The sequence below is a fragment of the Apteryx mantelli genome, chromosome 29, assembly GCF_036417845.1.
Source record: "Apteryx mantelli isolate bAptMan1 chromosome 29, bAptMan1.hap1, whole genome shotgun sequence".
In the NCBI taxonomy this organism is placed as follows: domain Eukaryota; kingdom Metazoa; phylum Chordata; class Aves; order Apterygiformes; family Apterygidae; genus Apteryx; species Apteryx mantelli.
Genome location: NC_090006.1, coordinates 6,183,667 through 6,203,635, shown reverse-complemented (window position 1 = coordinate 6,203,635; position 19,969 = coordinate 6,183,667). Strand labels below are relative to the sequence as shown.

The following is a 19,969-nucleotide window of genomic DNA, read 5'->3' as shown; positions in this document are numbered from 1 at the left end:
GCTTCCTCCGCTCCTCCGGAGAGGCCACACGCGTCCCGCACGGCGGCACCGCTGCCGGACGCAGGCCAGGCCGCCGCTCCGTCCTCTCCGTCCTCGGCAGATCTTCCCTGCAAACATATCTGCGCATCGCGTTAAGGGTCACCCATGAAAGAGACTAAAACTGAAATCGAAGGCCAGTTTATTGTCAGAGCAAATACCAAAATAAAAAGGCTTCTAACTCAACGCATGGGAAGATCAAAGACTGCACTGTACCTTGCTCCTGCCACCCGTTCCCAGATAACTGCAGTGCCATACACCTGCGTTGTCTCTGTTGAATTGTTTTAAAATTCAAGCCTTCCTTTCACGCTTGCCGATTATGGAAGTTATGACAAAATGTTAGTTAAAGAGATACATGGAATAAAGATTTACACGCAGTGAGAAATTTATTCTGGAAGGTTCAAGAAATTAAATATATAATGAAGAATCTGAACAAAAAAGCAACAATTAATTTTGGCTTGTAAAAAATTTGTATGATTTCAATTTTGTTTTTTTTCTTTAAATTCTTATTACAATTTGCTTAAGTTACAAGATTCTATGTTATCTCTCCTATTGCAGTAATTAATTTTCAATCATGAGGAATCATAAAGGTTCCCATGATGGTTTAAAAAAAAAATCTGTATTTGAAATTAATAATACTGGTTATTCCTTTTTCTATATTTCCCCTGCAAATGAATACTTTAATAGCAATGTTTTCAATAAGAAAAAAAAAAAAACTTAAGACCTATTTATTCCAAACTGTTGTTTTACAGTAAAGTTACACAAAAGCATACCTTATAATACCACTTTGGTTTGTTTGGGTCTTTTCATTTGTGAAAATACTTGACTAAAGTAGGTATTAGTTACTAAATGGAAGTCTTAACATGAATGTAGAACAACCCCAAACAAACTAGATGATCCTCAAAAGTGTTAGGTACTATTACCTCATGCCAAAAGTTTTGCTATTCCCTCTCCATAATCCTCTGCAGAAACCTATTTGTAAAACTGAGCAATATTACCTATGCACCTATTGATGCAATTCTTTGACTGCTGTCTGGTCCCCTGTAGGTTTGGAGATGAAACTTTCATTATGGAGCTCAGGTTTTCCAACAGACACAAAAAATACCTATAGGAGATGTGACTTTTCTCCAGCAGTAACTGATGGTATCTTATTTTGAATTTTCAAATATGAATAGTCATCATCCCAAAAGTAAAAATATTTTTTAAAAAGTGAAAATACTGGAACCAGCACTAGAAATTCATCAGATTTCTACCTTACTGTGCTTGCCTTATTAAAAAAACCTAATGCATATTTAAAACACTGAAGAGTGAAACAAAGTATGGCAGGTAGCAAGCTTTGCGGCACTAGATTGTAAATGCAATAGGCCGCTCCCTGACAACAAAGTTAGCACTTACACTCATATCATTTTATATTAGTATATGGGCTGCAAATTAAAACAGCAATTAATAAACAGGTTCTCCTGCCAGGTGACAGATGGATTGGGGGGGGGAAAAAAACAAAAAACAAAAAAAACCAGATGTTCGCTCTAGCCCTGAGCTTTTTTCCTCACTTAAAGTTTTGTATACATGTAAAATAAAAAATCTATTATCTCTCTACAGCTGGTATGCAAAGAATTAATCAGTGTTCTGCAGTGAAAGGTACACTGTATAGCATGTTCTGAACAGAAAAGGAAATTTTCTCTTTGAATAGTCCAGACATAAGTTCTTGCCTTTGCCCTGTGACTTTCAGTATGGTGTTTTATGTCCTTTGCTACTAGTAGATCTTCCTCTCTCAAGGTTTATTCTGAAAAAAACAACAATTCAGTTCCATTCACTTCAGCTTACCTGAACATCATCTTTCTAATAAGACACTGTAAACACCGAAATCCAGCTGCTCTTGCAAATAGGCAGCTAATGTAATGTAATGACTGCGGGACTAGTCATTCAGGCAGTTACTTGCCAGCACAGCTATTTGCAAAATCAGGGTCTATGATACAAAAACCCTTTCCTTTATAGTTTTTCTAAATGAGAAGACTGTGAGAAGTACCATGTTCCCAGTTTGATTTCACTGGAAAGTTAAGTCCACTGAGACACCGGCAGGATGCTGCCTCCATCAACATACCTGGACCCTTGACCTAGCAGATAAACTGCCAGCAAGAACCACAGAATACAGACGCCCCTTTAACCCTCCCCAAATATGACAAATGGAAAACAAACCAGTGTTAAGATGCGGAAAATGAATATTTCAGGCCACTACCCCTGTGACACCTGGTCTAAGGCTTAGATTTCCCCCCCCACCCCGCATGGTAACTAGGTAACCTCCAACATTTCAGCTGAATTTCCGTAACTCCCTGTGCAAATGCTCTTAGCTGCCCTACCAAGGCAAAATGCATTGGCTTAAACCTCAGGAAAAGACGGTTCCATGCGTTTGTTACACCTTACGCTCAGGATGAGCCTGGAGCATTCACACAGACCGTTAGGAAAGTCACAGTGCCCCATACAGCAGGCAGCAACCTGCCATTTTGACAGTGTCTGGGCCTTCAAGCAGACATGCGTAGTGTACAAAAGTCTAGCACCTTTTTTTAAAAGGGGTTTGAAATAAAGTACTGGAAATTTCCAACAAGAAAAAAAAAAAATTGTAGCAGCAACTCCCCCTCCCTCCAAAACCCCAAACCTTCTTTACTTCCCACTGCTACAAACCACCTCACTCCAAAATTAAGTACCTAGCTAAGCTGGCTGCAGAACAGATTGTCCAGAGATGTTTTCCATCTAGCCTCTCCAGAATAACTGATCTATTTGTCCATCAGCAGGGAGAGGTGCATCTAGAGTACGTATTTGGAGCTGATTGCTTAGAAGTCACTGGAAAAAACACCCCGTAAATACCAAAGTCCTTGCATCTAATTGTCATACAAAAGATTGACAGGATTAAGTCTGATTCATCTCTTTCAGTACAGGAAGGGGGAAACAAAAAGAAACTTCCCAGTTCTTTTTTCCTTTTCATATAAAACAAATAGAAATCTTGCAAGATCAGTTGATGTTATGAGGCAGTTTCGTGTCCTCACTGGTTCCTGCCCCATCATCATCTTGGACTCCTTCTGCCAGTCCATCTGCAAGTTTGGTCCGGCTTCCTGCATGGTCCATGAACATGTTGGGAATATCTTTGCCAAAATATATCTTGCTGTTTGCCGCAATAGCCTTGTATTTCATCAGCTGCAAATACTCAGGAGTTAACTTCAGCTGCAAAAAAATAAAAAAGATCACCGACAGCTCAGATTTACTCAAAACCAAGTTTCTGTCATAAGCATATAAGGAGTCCACTTTTCCAAAACACTAGCAGTCATGCTTATACTTTTTCCAAATGAAAAGATGGAGTATCTAGAAGGAGGTTCTCTTTCAAGCCAATACAAGCCAAGCTCTAAATCCCAGTGACTGAATGGGGAACTCAGAAAGTGATGGAAGTAGCTGAGGGAATGTTCAATCCAGATGTATCACAGAGATGGAGATGCTCTAAAGCACATAACTCATGGAAAGCTCTTGCAATGCAAGCTACTGGAAAGAAAAATACAACCGGCTTTTTTCTCCCCACAGAGTAGACTGAAAAGTCCGTTTTGGAGAGCAGAGCTCATTCTTTCAGGATAATGACATTATAACAGAAAGAATGGAATAACTGGGACAAAACTTGTGCACAAACATCTCGGACCTCTGTCCATTCTCACTGACCCTTACAAAACAGAAAGTCTTCCTGCCAGGATGTCCTGGGAACTCGCTGCAGGCAATAATAAGCCTGACAGTTCTATCCATGTAATTTCTCTATTTCTAGCTTTTTCTTTTCAGCAGGAACAAGGCTTTGCCAGGCTAATTAGTTTGGTGGATTAAAGCAGCCCCGTTTGTTCGTTGCCGAACGCTTGTCTACTCTAAATGTATCCGTCACTCTAGAGATCTCCTTGCTTTTGATTGCTTGCCAGCTTGCAGATTGAAACAGATCAACATTTCTGATGACAACAGCGTGAAAGGGCAACACTGAAACTGATATTCTATCTACAGAGGGAGCCATGGCCCCATTACCATCTAGCAGAGCTGTTTCCTGAGATAACCAGATATTTTGTGTATCCTGACATAAATTTATCTGTCTAGAAAAGAAAATGAATTTGCAAGTAAGAACATCATTGTTGTTTCATTCTGAGAGGAGCTAGCTTTGTTTTGCTTTTCGACTTGAACAATCAGACACCATAAGCAAACAATAAACACAGGCTGCCCTTTTGCTAAGTGCTTCTATACAGCCTAACGTAAAGAGCCCTGCTTCAGCCGCAGCATAAGGAAATATCAATACCTTGTTAGCCTCGGCTACTTTCATAGCAGTATAGCATTCAGCATCAGCTCTTGCCTTCTCTCTTGCAAGAAATGCAGCATCTGGGAGAAAAAAAAACAAACACCACAGGCTCCCACACTCAGATTCTTATTTCCAGCCACGTAAGTATCATCTGCAGCCAGAAATTTTTTTATGTGGTCAGTATTACAGCTAAACTGTAAAGGATACATACAACAAGGGGAAGGGGGAACAAAATGGGAAACCCAGAAATGGGATCTTTCCTTACTTTTCCTTCCTGAAATGCTGCAGGATGATATTATAAAATAAGTTGTATCTGTGACTGAAAACCTCAAAGCATTTTATAAAGACAGGTTTCTTATTACCGCTCTTGTCACACAGGCCGAGTACACTCTCTTCTTTCTTCTCTAGCCAGCCACTAAACTCTTGTGCTGAAAACACAGCAACTGTTTCATTACAAAAGTGGTATTTACTCACGACATTTGCACAGGACTCCAAGAACAGCATGTCAGACTGATCTACAGATGAAGTCTATGGCAGTGAATGCAATTCCCCAGATGGGATTTTGTCTGGGATATTGAGGTTAAGAGTCTGGCATGTAGAGCCAGGAAATTTTAACCTTTACAGACTCAGTCCCTTGGAGAGATGTCAGAGAGCTGTTTCTCTGCAATATCAACACCTGTGTAAGAGTCTGATCCTGCAGGATACTGAACCTCCTTGACTCCTAGGGTAGAAGCATAGGCAAGGAAAAAACAAAGACATTTAAGGAAAGAAATACTTCCCCTTTCTGTATAGCATTCTTTTTTTTTTCCTCTCCTTTTTTTCTTCTTTTTTCTGACTTATGTACCTGATAATACTGATGCTGTATCAGGGCATTCTGTTAAGGCCAAAATGAGCTTATCTGTCTGGTTCAATGCAATCTCTTGACACTCCCTCTATAACAGGGAGCCAAGTCAGGGAGCAACACGCATTTGTAACACATATCAGTCTGGATTTGAGAGTTGTGCAGCTGGATAAACCACTTGCTTGCCTACACTAGCAGGGAGTCCTGTGAACAACTACATTTAAAAATCAAATAAGCAATTGGGTGGCTGCGGCCTTAGACTTCCCTTCTTTTGGCTAGTAACCAGAGTGGTCCCAGTTAGAGACACTAGAAAGAATGAGGGAGAGCCGAATCGTCTGCCTGGGTGGAGCTGAATTGAAGGCCTGACACCTGATGACATGTATTTATACGAAATAAAAACCTTTGTATTTCTGCAAAGAACTTCTTAATGAGAAGCTACTGATCTGTAAAGCTCTAATTGGCTCCTAGTGGGCTTCTGCAAAGCTTGACAGGGCCTATAATGAATGTAATTGAAAATAAGGCCTTGCCACTACAAGCTGGAAATACAGACCCTTTGTCATGTCCTGGAATTTGCCTGACAAGGCACTGTATGGGGACACCTTCTTAACTTAATAGCACAAACTTCTACAAAGATCATCTTGGAAAAAGAGTACCAAGAAGCACAATCTGCAAAGAAACAGTCCTATTCCTGCCTCTGGCCAATCCTAGTTCCTAAAAACCAGCAAACTGCAACACTTGAGGAGGATGAAAAAGCAAAAACACCAGCTAGAAGACAGATTACAGGATTTATTGGTTAAAGCAAAATACTAAAGCTCCTCCACCCCTTCTCTTGACCTTTACGACTTAGAAGCTATGTGACAGATCCCTGCTTTTCCAGAATGAGTAGATAGCCGAATTTTGTTTTCCACATATTTCATACTACACTGAAAACTAAAGCTACATTTGAATCCCTTTTCTTCTCCCTCTCAAAAAACCCCCCAAAAAACAAAAAACCCACCGCACACACAACTGTCCAAGTTTTAGAATAATCTCTAAGCAAGAAAAGGATAGAAAGCTTCCACAACGCTACCCTACTGCAGATATTCAAGAGGTGCGACCGCACCTCCAAGATTTCATGGTAATATTTTAGAATGCTTCTACTCCTCTGCAAGCGTCTGCTGCCATTATCCAAAGCCTGGCAGAACTTCTTGTAGGAAGATGCCAGTCTCCTGTTCCCTGCCTCTACACTTGTTGACAATCATACTTCCTGCACTTAGGTTGTATGAAGAGGCACCCGAGAACTTGGAGTTGAGATTCTCAAACTTTGCCATTGTCCAAGTAGGCTGAATGCTTTCTGCTGTCCGCCCTAATGTGACCACCTAAAAACTCCATTGTAAAATAGGTGGTGAAAATGCTAGGAGAATTTCAGCATTCAGACACATGTATTCAGAACCACAAAACATTACATAAGGTACCGTGAAACGTTATGAACCGTATACAAGGGCTCAAAATGAATGACTTTGGACAAATAACTGCACCCTTGTGAATGTCAGATTAGATTGAGGACCACAGTCAATACTCACAGTTCATTGCACTGATGCAAGAACTACTTAACTCCATTGTGAACTGCTTGGAGATCTTCAGATAAAAACCACTATAAGGTATTTGCTTACTGGAAAGCTCACCACTCACCTTCAATCTCTGAAATTCGCTTCTCTGTTTCCTTTTCCATCACTTTCTGTCCATAAGTTATTTCAGCAACTTGTGCAATTTTTTCTGCCTCTAAGGTGGAAAAGAGACAAGTCCATATTGTCATGACAGTTTTCCTAATGCCAGAAGCAACTTCACCCATGGAAATCTTTACCACCCACTTCTGGTAAAAATAAATGGGGGAAAAATATTCTCAACCCTCAGAGGGGGGGGTCAGTCTATGTGGGCAAAGCTGGAAACCACCTGAAAAATTCTTGAGTTCTTTGGAAGAATTTTAGATCAGCAGCACACAGATGCAGTCAGAGAGATCACCATGCACTTGTAATATGCTCTTAACTGCAATAAGAGACAGAACTGGACAAAGATACTCCAGCCGCACAAAAAGAAAGGCACACAGTCCCCTCTCAAGGCAAGCAAGACCAAGGAATGAGAACTTTGCAGGTCTGGTTCAAACACACAGGCTTACAGCAGAGAATATGCGAGGAATCTTGTTTCAGAGACATTCACAGCACCTTTAGACGCAAGCGTTCTTGCTGCAGACTTGGGAGAGACCCAGGGCAAGTCAGAGAGGGTCTAAAACTTCCAATAACTCTAGCTCCTGCCTTTCCTACTACAATGCCTGGTTGACGCTATTTCAGTTAATGGTCACGCTCTCATGGATACTGTCAAACTGCGGCGAGGCATTCAGACTCAATGAGGAACCAAGAGCACACCTTCCCCCACAGACGCTTGGGTTCCCTCTTTTTGCTGCCTACCCCACCACACACCCTTGTACAGTTTTTGCCTTCTGGCAGAGGTATACAGACCAATGAGGGCCTTCTTCCTTTCTGTCTCTGCTTCCTTCTCCACCACCTTCTGTTTCTGTGCTGCAATCAGCAACTTCGTCTTCTCACTCTCCCTAGTAAGCCAGAAAAAGGCAGTTATAAAACGTGAGCTTACTGAAGAGGCTTGACCTACCATTATCTCCAGAACATGACGCTGGCTCAGCCCTCCTTTGAGCATGCGTTTAGGGCAGGCAGCAATCAGGAAAGTGAGTGTGTGCACATGTACACACACAGCTTTTTTCTAACCTGAAGTGTCTGCTTCTTTCCGCCATAGCAAGAACACTTTTCAGTAAGGTCAGTGTGAAACATTCCCTGCTGCTCTCTGCTGACTCCCATAAAGCCTTCTGGCAGAGGCAGATCACAGAAATACATCTTGACCATACACATGGTAAGTTTTATGTGTTACTGTTAATGAGGAAATTATTAAAACAAAGTAGGAAATGAAAATCCTACAAAAGCTTTGCCTTCAACACAGATGGTTACAACTTCTCTTTCTCATGTGAAAGCTTACTTTGCTTCTTTTGGAAGTAAACAGCTTTGAAATCATCCTTTATTAGCAAAATGGCTCCATGCCTTTTACATGCGGCTTAAGTCTTTTCTATCTTACTGTTCTGTACACATAAAAAGAAGTTTCAGAAGAAAGTGTATTTTTTTTAAATATTCCCTCCAATCAGGGCAGAGCAGTTGGAGCCAAAACCAAGTCTCTCTCAACACATATCCAGCTGCATTTACGGCAACAAATAAGAGTAGGCTGATTTGGGATTCTATGTATCATGATCATAGTGCAAACAATTTACCATGATACCAAAAGGTCAGAGCAAATGCTAGGGTAGGAAAAAGGAAGAAAGGGATCTTATTCTGGCCTGTGCTGACTCTGTTGGCAGAGCGCTCAGAGAAAATAAGCATTTCTGAATGATCAAGTGCATAACAAAGCTGCTGGCTCAATGTTGAAAAGGGATCAGGATGTCAAGTGCTATTAAAGAAAGTTATTTCAAAGCTTTGCAAGTCTTCAGCCTGTTGTATCAACAGTTTCTCAAACCTAGTCAAACAGCAGGATTAGTGGTGGACTCTATCCACCTGCCACTCACTCACATGATCTGGGAGGCCTTTCTAAAATAGGGACAGTGGCAAGGGGAACAAGCTCCCGGGGAAAATAATTTCTGTACCCAAATGCGCAAAATGGAGAAATACCTTCCAACTCACAGTGACCTGCCGGTCACAGCGGCAGACACAAGCTTATCCAGCGCAGCCTCACTACACCCTTCCTGGATGGTAGCGAGGCAGCACGAGGCTGAGAGCGTGCCTGGCAGAGGGCACTCTGATCACTGCATGCTGTGAAAACACATTAATCTGGATGACCGATTCCCTTTGGTAACACAAAGGTGCAGGTCTCGGGCACTTACATCAGCTCATAATTCCTCCGGATCGTTTCAGGGATGTTTGGCTTTGTAACTCGAACTGCCTGGAAAGAGAGAATGAAGAAAACGTAGGCAAGCAGCCAACAATCAAAAGGCAAACGGCCCCCGAGGCTGCAGAGGGTGGGGGAGCTAACACTCAGGGCATGCTCTGCCAGACAAAGCTTTTACATGCTGCAGGAATTGTCACCAGCTCCAGACTCCATAGAGCAAATGTAAGCTTTAATGATCTCCTGACATGACAGCAGACTACATCCCGGCTAAACAAGTATCCAGGATAACACCAAAAGAAACCCAAAACAACAAAATCAAGAGGCAACAGGAAAGATACTGTTCTCATTCCTCGAGAAGTTAAACACAGACTGTATTATAAAGCAATTTTCTAAAAACTTTTCACAGCTTCCTATTTCCTTTTAGCTCTTACCCCTCCCTATGATCTGCATCTTAGACATTCCAATGTGGAACCCTAATTACCTGTATAATTAATCCAGGGGCCATTGTAGTTAGATCTTGCTGCAAGGCCAGTTTAAGGTTTTCATCAATCTGATCTGATTGGGGGGAGGAAAAAAAAAAAGGTAACTAAAAATCCCGAAAGGCAGCTTGCTCTCAACAGGTAGTGAATTAGGTGGAATGGCTCAGATTTCTTATTCCTGGAAAGCAAATACAAATATAAGTTTGATATAAAGGTGCTGTGCTGAGCAAAAGCATCCCTGAGCTAAAGGCAGGTTCCTATCTCTCTCAGCACATCAAGCAGCATTTCAAAGCGTTAAAGACCCAACAGTCTTCATGCATTTCTTGGCAATGGGGCAATCTGGACCTTTCTCTTTTCTGTTTACAGGCTTTTAACTCTCTCTCTTCTCTGGAGACTTCTGGAAGACTAAATTCCTCATAGATTCATCATGCAAAGAACCCAAGCACTGAACAGAAAATCAGTTACACGTGCAGATCTATTAGAAACAGCCATACCAAGGTCACTGACTGCTGTGCCAACAAGGGCTGATCGTGGTAGAGGGCTCAGAGAAGGTAGTGCCTTTTCTAAAGCATCCTGAGAGGCAACATCCCTGTCACAACTGAGCCACTTATCCACTGCCTGCATGGCCATGGGGGCATGAAGCATATCTTGGGTCTGAGCTACAGAACTCATGGGCTCTTGAAGAGTCTTCTTGGAGACTTTGATCTGGGACAAAGTCACCTACACAATGTAAGTCAGATGGAGACTTGGGACTGCCAGGGATGTGGTCTATACTCTGTACAAATTCAGAGATCAAGTCCTTCCCCACAGGCCACACATCTACAACACAAAAGCTCTTTTCAGGGAAAATAATGATAGAGTACCCAATGCAAACACTTGGGAAAAACTACAGAAACATGGCAGGCATAAAATGAAACTCTCTCCAGTTGCCAGCAATCTGCAGTTTAAGATCTTTTTGAGCCAGAGATAATATCTTCATAATAAAACATTTGTGCTCAAACCCACTTTCCCAGTGATATCTTCCCAACTGGATCCTCAAGTAGATGCGGTCCAGCTAGATCATGATTGATTAAGAACTGCATCTGTTCCAGCAGGAGACAAAGAAACTGGAAAGGCAGAAATGTAAAATGGCTGCATTAGTTATTTTAATAGACTACAAAAACTTCATCAGCAAGATCTGTTTGGCTCAATGGATAAAAATTAGCTTCAGAATATCTACAAAATTTCAAAAAGAAATACAAAACAAAAGCCTGCTGCAGTGAAAAGCTCTAAGGATAGCAGTGTTTCCAGTTGGGGCCTGCTCAGAGATGCAAAGGGAAAATAAAAATGTAATAGCCTTGAAAGCGATCACATCTCACTCCTTTATTATTTGCTTTGGTCCCAGTCTGGCTGTCTGGAACTCACATTTGTAATACAGTTCAGCCAGGAGTTTAGGAAACAGCTGTTATCAGTTTCCTGCACCTGCCTGCAGATGTGGGGGCAGCAAATCATGACATAAGTCTGTTTGAAATGGGCCATGCTCCATTCATAGTTTGTGAGCCAGAAAACATTCAGCTCAGACCAAAAGAGTTACACGGGAGTTTATACAAGTTCCTTCTGTGCAAGTCAGTGGCCTTGAGTCATTTCAAGCAGTTGTTGTCAGCAGCTGCTGACATCTGGAGACTCCATCAGCAAAGAGCCAGCACACTCGCCAACGGTCCCGTAAAGGAACGGGAGGGGAACTGAGTCCCAGTTCTAAGTTTTCCGCAGAGACCCAGGCAGAAAGGGGATAGCCAAGCTTCTTGGAAAGCCCCGTTTGATTAGAGGAATGGTTTGCGAGCACCCTCCCTGTGTTCTCTCAAGGACTTGGCATCGAAAAATCACAGCCATGAACTCAGTCCATTTTGGGTCCAAACTGTTCACAGCAACACTTTGCCTACAGCCAGCACTGTCATACCGCCCAAATGCTGGAAGGGATTTCTCGTCACTCCAAAGCAATGAACAGAACACTCAGCACTGGCAGCGGCCTGTCTATTTCTACCAAGAAACCACCACTCTGTTTTGGACTGTGGCTTAAAACGTGCTCTCCAAGCGTCTGTGCTGCCTGATTTCCCAGGGGTCTGAAGAGAGGAATGGAAGGTCAGCAGGCCCTCGCCAAGCAGGGCTGTTTTCTAACACTCACTCACAACGCCCAGGCGCTGCAGCAATGGGCACGTCACAAAGCTAATCGAATCCATAGGGCAGTGAGTGCATGTTCATACTTTCTGTGACAGCAAAGAGCAGAGGACTGCTTTTTGCATCTAGACTAGCAAACCCTGGGACTGATTCAACAAGTCACATTACCTAAATGCAGAAATCGCACAGCAGAATTTCTATTTGCTCCTCTCAAACTCCCTGCTACTTCTGACTTTTTTTTGTTGTTGTTACAATACACTGAAGCCCTCAGCACTGGAAGGTAGCGAGAAGCAAATAACTACAGCTGGTTAACAATCCTGTTTCAAAACAGAGCAGATGTGATTAATATGTAAAAGTCCATCTGTTACAGGGTAGCGACTTCTGTATCAACAGACCACGCAGATAGTTATCAGAAACATCAAGGAACCATCAACCCAGCACTAAGCCTGCAGAGTTAGTGTCACAGGTCAGAGAGGCAGCTCACCAAACAGCTCAATGTAGACCTCCTGCAGCGTGTGGACACTGCAGAACTGGTTCAGCTCGTGGTGAATCTTGTTGAAGATGAGAGCTTTGTCATAGTCAGCGGTGTAGTTCTTCACTATGTCATATACTATAAAAGAAGGAGTGAAACCGGTGTTAACAGCTGGGGTGGGGGATGTCTCAGGCGGGGCTGAACACTTGCAGTGGAAAGCTTATGGCTCGGTCCCACCAGCAACAGCAAGAGATGCAGCGCCAGTCGGTGAAACGGGGAAGCACCCACCAGAGAAGAGAAGCCTGCACCGCAAACAAGCACTTTGTTCACGTATTCTGACAAGGGAGTTTTAATTATTGCTAGCAGTACATCACACACTAACCAGCGTTGTCACGTGCTTAGTAAAAAGAATGACATCTAAGTCACAGCAGCCCTCTCTGCACTACCTGCAAATGTCTGTCAGGAAGAGGGCACACATGGATTGCGTCTGAATAGCGGGGCCTGCACACAGCAGGGGGAGGGGATCCCAAAGCCAGGGTACGACAGAGGTCTCAAAGCAGGACGCCGACGAGCCCGGAAATAATACCATACTCGTAAACAACAGGATGTTAAAAAGAAAAGGGTCTGAGGAAAAGGCTGCATGGGTCATTCCCTTTGCGCCTCAGATGCCAGCCTTCTGCTCGCAGACTCCCGTCTCCCCCACTGCTTGCATGTCTCATTACTCAAAACAGAAGCTCTTCATTGAGGCACAAAGCCCAGTGGGGCTGTAATAACACAGATAATAAAAGTGATAGATGACATTCAGGTATTAATGAAGTAATTAGTAACACAGAACAAGTATGTGCAAGAAATAATAAACACCCAAGTGCCTGGGAGAGCTAGTTAAAAGGTCTAAGCCCCAGGAAGTAGGAGCTTTACAAGGTATACAGGGGAATACCAGCAGTACTGCCTAGCCCCAAACCAGTCAAAGCACAAGCGTGCACAAACTCCCGACCTCACCTTGCACTAGCAGGAGCACAAAGAACTCTGGGAAAGCAAAGTCACATGGATGCCGGGCGCAAGGAGTTGCAGGGTCAAAGGGAGGAACTCACCTGCACTTTGGATCAGGAAATTCACCACCTCAATTCTGTCAAAATAAATCATCACTCCCCCACTGCAAAAAGAAGGTAAAAAAGAAAGAAGAAGAAAAATAATAAAGACGTTTACTAGCGGCCAAATGCTCTGCCGTGCAGCCGGACGGCTGCTGAACAGAGGACACTCCCCTCTAGCGGGCTGAGCACAACATTTACAGCCCTCGGCGCAGCCCGCTGCGACGTTACGGCAAAGCCCCCACCCCACTCCGTGCACCAGCCTCCTGGTTTTAGCTACAAGTGTCCTTTAGGAACTGCATCACAATATGCAGGTCCAGGTTGGAAAGACCAGTTTCTAGTGGCTACAATACAGAAATACAAACTCCTGAGTCCTTTTCCTAGTTCCAGCTCTCCTGTGACAGCGAGACATTCGCTTCCTTCCTGTGCTTCAGTTTTCAGACTAGCAAAACAGAGGTAACTTCTCTACAAAGAGAAGGCAAGTTTCAGAGTATTAGATTCGTGCAAGTAAGTTGCTACAGGAAAGGTCAGGCTTGGAAAGCGCTCTGAAGCCAGCTGAAATGCAGTCTGCTCCCAGCAGAAACTTAACTAAATCGAGAATGAGATTACAGAGACTCCTGTCAGCATCGTCTACATTAACTCCAAAGGCAGAAGCACAGGGGAAAGAGGTGCGGAGATATTCAAGACGCCCACACAGGCTCAGCAGGACTCGTTAGCTTGGGCAAGGAGTAACAGAGAGCAGGTTTCATCACTTTCACTTGGGGCTAGGGAGGAAAATCAAGTCTGTCGGAACAAACCTACACATTTTAAAGCAAGCTGGAGTGTATAATCGAGGGGAAGGCCCAGACAGCTTCTTACAGGGATAAAGAGCTGGGGAGGGGGTTTAGAGCTGAGCTCACCTGGTGCCACAGGGGACATTTTTCACCTCGTCTGTCTGCAGCGTGGTCTGAGCAGAGAAAGATTTCAGGAACAAGGCTCAGGAGCCCGGCTTTCTGCGACGCCGGCCTCCCCACACACGCGGGAGCCCCCAGCACCCCGCAGAGCCCCTCTGCGGCGGCCGCGAGGGGTCCCGCTCCCACCGCAGCCCCGGCCGGGGGGACCCTCGGGCCCGGCCCTAGAGCTCCCCCCCCCCCCAAACCCCACGACCCAGCCGGGGGAACCATCGGGCCCAGCCCCGGAGCCCCCCAAACCCCGCGACCCGGCCGGGGGGACCCTCGGGCCCAGCCCCTGGAGCCCCCCAAACCCCACGACCCAGCCGGGGGGACCCTCGGGCCCGGCCCCAGAGCCCCCCAAACCCCGCGACCCGGCCGGGGGGAGCCCTCGGGCCCGGCCCCGGAGCCCCCCCCGCCCAGGCCCCGCGCCCCGGCCGCGCAGCAGCACCTGCACCGACTTGTAGGAGGTGATGAAGGGCAGCATGAGGTGGAAGCCGGGGCCGCTGGTGGAGGTCAGCAGCGCCCCGCCGCTGCGGAGGGAAACGGAGAGCGTCAAGCAGCGGCGCGGCGCGGCCCGCCGGGGGGGGGGAAGGGGGACACGGGGACGGGAGCCCGGCGGGGCCGCTCACCGGTAGTAGACGCCGATGTGCCCCTCCTCGATCTTGTGGATGGCCGAGAGGAAGGCGGCGGCCAGGAAGCTGAGCACCAGCGCCGCGATGGCGCCCAGCTGGGCCATGGCCCCGCGGCCCCGCGCGTCTCCCGGGCAACGCGCCCCGCTCGCCGCCCCCCGCGCGCCCCGCGCGACGCCACGCTTCCGCCCGGCGCCGCCGTGACGCCATCGCCGCGCGCCCGCCCGCTTCCGGCCGCCGCGCCGCCCCCCGCCAGGGGGCGCCAGAGCCGGGGGGGGCGGCGCCGCGGGGACTCGGAGATCCGGGTTCGAGACCCGCCTCCGCCCGGCGCCTGGGAGCCGCTCGGGGACGGGGCCTGGCTGCCGCCTCGGTGCCAGGGGTGCCTATGCGGCTCCTCCCGCTCTGGCGGTGCTGGCTGGGCAGGTCCAGACGCCTGGGTGCCTCGTGCGGGCCTGGATCCCTGTCCCTGGCCACCTCGCCCCGGTCCCAGTGCTGCAAAACGTGCCCCAAAGCCCAGTTCTTCCCTGTACTGCCCCCTCACTCGCACACGGGAACCGTGCCCCATGCCCCACACCTTGTCCTGGCCCTGGGTGCAAGGACAGGCCGCCATGCCCTGTCCCCAGCGCCCCGAGATGTGCCCCAAAGCCCGGTTCTCCCCTGCACTGCCCTCTCGCTCGCGCACGAGCTGCCGGGTGCTGTGCCCCACAGGGTGCCGTGGCCCTGGGCATGGGTCAGGCTGCCGTGTCTCATCCGCAGCTCCCCGGGATGTGCCCCGAGGCCCGGTTCTCCCCTGCACTGCCCCCTCGCTCGCACGCCCGCGCCGTGCTCCACGGGATGCCCCGGCCCTGGGTGCGGGGACAGGCTGCCGTGCCGTGCCGCGACCTCTCCTCCCAGCTCGACAGGGCTGCCGACAATTTCAAAAATCTGTTCCCTATTTGGATGTGTTTGGCCCAGACAGAGGAGCAATAATCGGAAAAGTGACAGACCATGCAAAAATATATTAAATCTTCTGCATCTATAATTGTTGACGGGGACTTAAGAAACATAGGAGAGACATATAAAATGTCAATATAGAATAATTTGATCTTTACACTTGATAGATCTCCTAGGGTTATATATAACAAGCCTGTCAGAAGGACTCAGCACCATTTAGAAATAAAGAATGAAATATCTGCAATATTTGTCAATCCAAATTTTACAGCTCTTAAATAAGCGCAAAAGGGCGCCAGAGATGAAATACACCCTGTATTAGGTTTTTTTTTAAATGCTTGCCCAGATTTAAGGCCTTGATAAAAATGTATTAAATCTTTAAAGGTTTTAATGAATCTAGTATGTGTTTCATAAATCAAGAACCTCTGCTCAGCCCCCTCTCAGTTTAATAAGGGTAAACTAGGAAATTGCTCTGAGCTGAAGCAAATACGTTCGTATAATATTGAAAAGTAATAGATTTTTAAATGTGGGGTGTTCTGGCTTGCGGGCCGGGTTTTGCTTCATAACATCGGAGCTGTATCATTGCCCTGAGTGGGAAACCATCTGCGGCCACGTGTTTAACGGCATCAAGATGTGAGCTAGCACAAGGGCAAATATTATTTGTAATAATCCCGAAAAAAATAGCCCAAAACCCCATCACTTTCAGACCGGGGGCCAGGAGCGTCAGGCGGTGCCTGTGCTGCGAGACCCTCTGCTTTTAGCGGCGAGGACGTTTTTACCTTAGCAAATGGTTTGTTGCATCCCCCCCCCCCCCCCCCCGCAGCTCCGGAAGCTTTTGCGTCTCCCCCCTCACACAGATATTCCGCGGGTTTTACTGCGGAGTGAACGGGGCCGAGTTGGACGGCGTCGGGAGCATCGGGAGTGCTGCTGCCTCCGGCCTGTCTGCAGAAGTTGCCCCCCCCCCGGACGGACGGACGGATGGATGGACAGATGGACAGATGGACGGACAGATGGATGGATGGACGGATGGATGGATGGATTGACGGATGGATGGATGGACAGCTGGACGGATGGATGGACAGATGGATGGATGGATAGACGGATCCCACAGGGATGCCAGGGAAAGGCACCTGGTGCCGCCGGAGTGCCGGCACGGAGCCCCCGCGAAGCTCTGGGGGTGCCACCGGCCTCTTCCCTGCCTGGCTGCAAATCTGGGTTCAGCATGGCGATCCCGACCCCGTGGGGTGATCCTGACCCCGTGCCGCGATCCCGACCCTGTGCCATGATCCCGACCCCGTGCCGCGATCCCACTCGCGGGAGCAGCCGCCGCGGCGCTCACGGCCGGTGGCCGCAGGGACGACGCTCCCGCAGCCCGGCAGCCGGCGCCGGCAGCAGGCTCCCGGGCGCGATGCCGCGCGGAGCAGCGAGCCGAAGCTGCGCCGGGCTGGAAACGCAAGGAAAAGGCCGTTCGCGCCCGGCGACGCGGGGCCCCTCGGCCGGGTCCCGCACGCTGGGGTTGGAGAGGGAAGGAGGTGGGGAGCGGGAGGGAGGGAGGGAGGGGGGAGAGAAACACTTAACAAATTAAGTCTGTCGAACGTTACGTGCAGATTACGGAGCGGAATCGTGTTAAAGTATGTCCGGGCTCGTTACGTGTCACCGCTAACGACACGGCACTTGGCAATCGCGGCCGGGCTCCGGCGCTGGCCATTAATCATCCGCTGACAGCGCCGCGCCGGAGCGCGGGGACGGGCGCCCACGTGCTCCGTGCGCCGGCGCGCCGCGGGGGGGGGGGGTCGCCGGCTTGCCTCCGGGAAGCGGCATTCCGAGGGGCGCGCGGAGAACAGGGCCGGCGTTTCGGCCCTGCCGGCGCGGCAGGCGAGCTCCTGAGGGAGCGTGTCCCCCTCCGGCTGGGAAGAGCCCCCCGGCGCCGGGAAAGGCGCTGCGTTTTCCCACGCCCGGTGCCCCGCTTTGCCACCCGCCGGACAGGCACCGCGGTGCCCCCTCGGGCCCGGAGTGTCCCGGCGGAGCGCCGGGATGGGAACGCTGCCGCCCGGCTCCGGCGGAGGGGGCCATGCCCGGGGCTTCCCTCCCCTCGCTCCGCCGGACGCGGCCGGTGGCCGGGTGCCAGGATGCCAGGCCATCTTCCCAGCGAATAAAGGAGCAATGTTCCCAGCCCCGCTGCTGGTTTTTTTTAAAGGAAAATGATTAATGGCATTTAGAAACCACAATCCATCCAGGGGAAGAAGGTGGATTTTCCCAAGCGCGCATGAGGATCGGCGCTGGGATGAGCCCCGGGGCAGAGGAGGAAACTGCCTCGCCGGCACCCGCGCTCCGCATCCGCCCGGCAGCCGGGAGCACCGCGGCGGGAGAAGCGTCGCCTGCTCCTTGAGGCCTCTGGAAAGAGCATCGGCCCCGGCTCGGGACGCCGGCTGCCGGCAGCACCGTTCCTCATCGCTGCCGGACACCCCCGGGCCCGGAGATGAGCAGGAGGGGTTTTGCACCGCGGGCGAGGAGAGCTGCCGCTCGCAAATGCCGAACGCTCGGCAAAAGCCTCCTCCGGCGCAGACGGCGGTCTCGGCCGTTCCCGCCCGGCGGGAGCCCCGGATGAGCGGCGCGGGGCTGGGATGCGCCAGCAGTGCCCGGCACGGGAGCGGCGCCCGCGCTCCGGCATGCCGCTGCCCTGGGCTGATCCCGCCGCTGGGCTCGGCCGGGCGGCCGGTTAGGAACGCACGAGCGAGGCTTTCCGGCACGAATCCTGCCGCCGCTCCAAGCAGCTGCGCGCTCCCCCCGCGGGGCTGCGTGAGCGCCGGCCCGGGACACCGGGGGGGGAAAGGGCTTCCCGGGAAGGAGGCCGAGGCTGGTGGCAGGGATTTACAGCCTGATCCTCGAGATAAAAACCAGAGTCGCTGCTCCGACCCGAGCGCTGCAGGGATGCCGGCGGCACCAGCCTCCGCGACGCCGGCCAGTGGCTCCGGCATGCTCAGGACCGGCTCCGAGCGGCTGCTCTATCCGCGGGACACGGGGCCGGGCCGGGGAAGCCTCGGCGCGGTGCTGAAGCCCGGGGCAGGAGGCGGCCGTGCCGCGGTGATATATTTAGAGCGGGATAACACGAGCGACAGGAAAAATCCGTGGAGGAGGTGCAGATGCATTCCCTTGGCCGGGGAGGCAGGGGATGATCTGAGCCAGGGAACAGATAGTTGGATTTCCCCGGTTTCGCCCTCCAAATAAATCACAGCTCCAGAGCCCTTTAAACTCTGCAATACGATCTGCTCCAATAAGGAAGGGAACGAAAGGCTCTGTCTCCCTGGAAGCCTCCAGAGCAATAAATCTACTATGTACAAACACATACCAGATTTCCAAGTGCATTTATTTTATTGTATTGTTTTAACAGAAAAATCAAACTGCAATAAACTCAGTCCCTCATTAGCTGCCTCTGTGTCCCGGCCAAACGCTGCTAACGAATAAAACCAGGACGAAGGAATGCGGCCGTCGGTCCAGGGCTCGGCCAGGCGCTGACCCCGCGCGAAGGCTCTTCCCGCCCGGAGGAGCCGGGCGAGGGGCCGGCCCCGTGCCGCCTGTGGAGCCGGCTCCTTTGCCGGCCTTTGCCGCCCCAAATTGGGCACCCGTGCCCCGCGCTGGGTTGCAGCCGGAGCAGCCGGGCCACGGCTCCGATTGGCACCGGTTTTCTTGCAGACGCTGAGGAGCCCCCATCCGCGGAGGACGCCCGGCGGGAGAGAGGAGGCCTCGTCCCGGATCGCGGGGACGGAGGAGCCCTGCCGCGCTTTGCTTGTGCCCTGCAACACCCAAACTGGCGACTGGGGTAATTTCAAGGCTGTCGGACATTAATCGTCCCCTGACAGTGCCGAAGGGTTCGGAGCGCACGGAGCGCGGTTCCCTACGGTGCCGCCCTGAGCTCCCCATGCCTCCATCCAGGCAGGACCCCGCGCGGGTTGCTGCGGCCCTGGAAGCCGAACGGGCACGTCGGGAGCGGCGTGGGACTCGCCAAGCCGCACGCTCCCTCGGGACCGTCGTGCTTCCGAGCTGCTCCGGCTGCAGCCCCGCGTCGCCTCCGCTGCAGTGGGGACCGGGTGGCCCCGCTGCCCGAGCATCCTCCGGCTCCATCCTCCCAGGGAGGGAGGAGCAGGGTGAGCAGCCGGTGCCGGCACCCCGGCCGGACC

General features: G+C 49.9%; 1 protein-coding gene across 2 annotated transcripts; it reads right to left on the bottom strand.

Annotated features, from left to right (window-relative positions):
• Positions 1-161: 161 nt before the first annotated feature.
• Positions 162-15,031, bottom strand: ERLIN2 (ER lipid raft associated 2). Of its 2 annotated transcripts, XM_067312285.1 has the most exons (11): positions 14,862-15,026; positions 14,681-14,762; positions 14,200-14,246; positions 13,304-13,365; positions 12,225-12,350; positions 9,589-9,662; positions 9,103-9,161; positions 7,682-7,773; positions 6,858-6,947; positions 4,346-4,425; positions 162-3,252 (listed from the first exon to the last, which is right to left on the bottom strand). In XM_067312285.1, the coding sequence occupies exons 1-11, from the start codon at positions 14,966-14,968 to the stop codon at positions 3,043-3,045; spliced, it is 1,029 nt and encodes a 342-aa protein (XP_067168386.1). In that variant the 5' UTR covers positions 14,969-15,026; the 3' UTR covers positions 162-3,042. The 2 variants fall into 2 exon arrangements, with proteins under 2 accessions (XP_067168386.1, XP_067168387.1); XM_067312286.1 differs by lacking the exons at positions 162-3,252; positions 4,346-4,425 and adding an exon at positions 4,432-5,066 and having other exon boundaries at positions 14,862-15,031.
• Between the last annotated feature and the right edge of the window lie 4,938 nt (positions 15,032-19,969).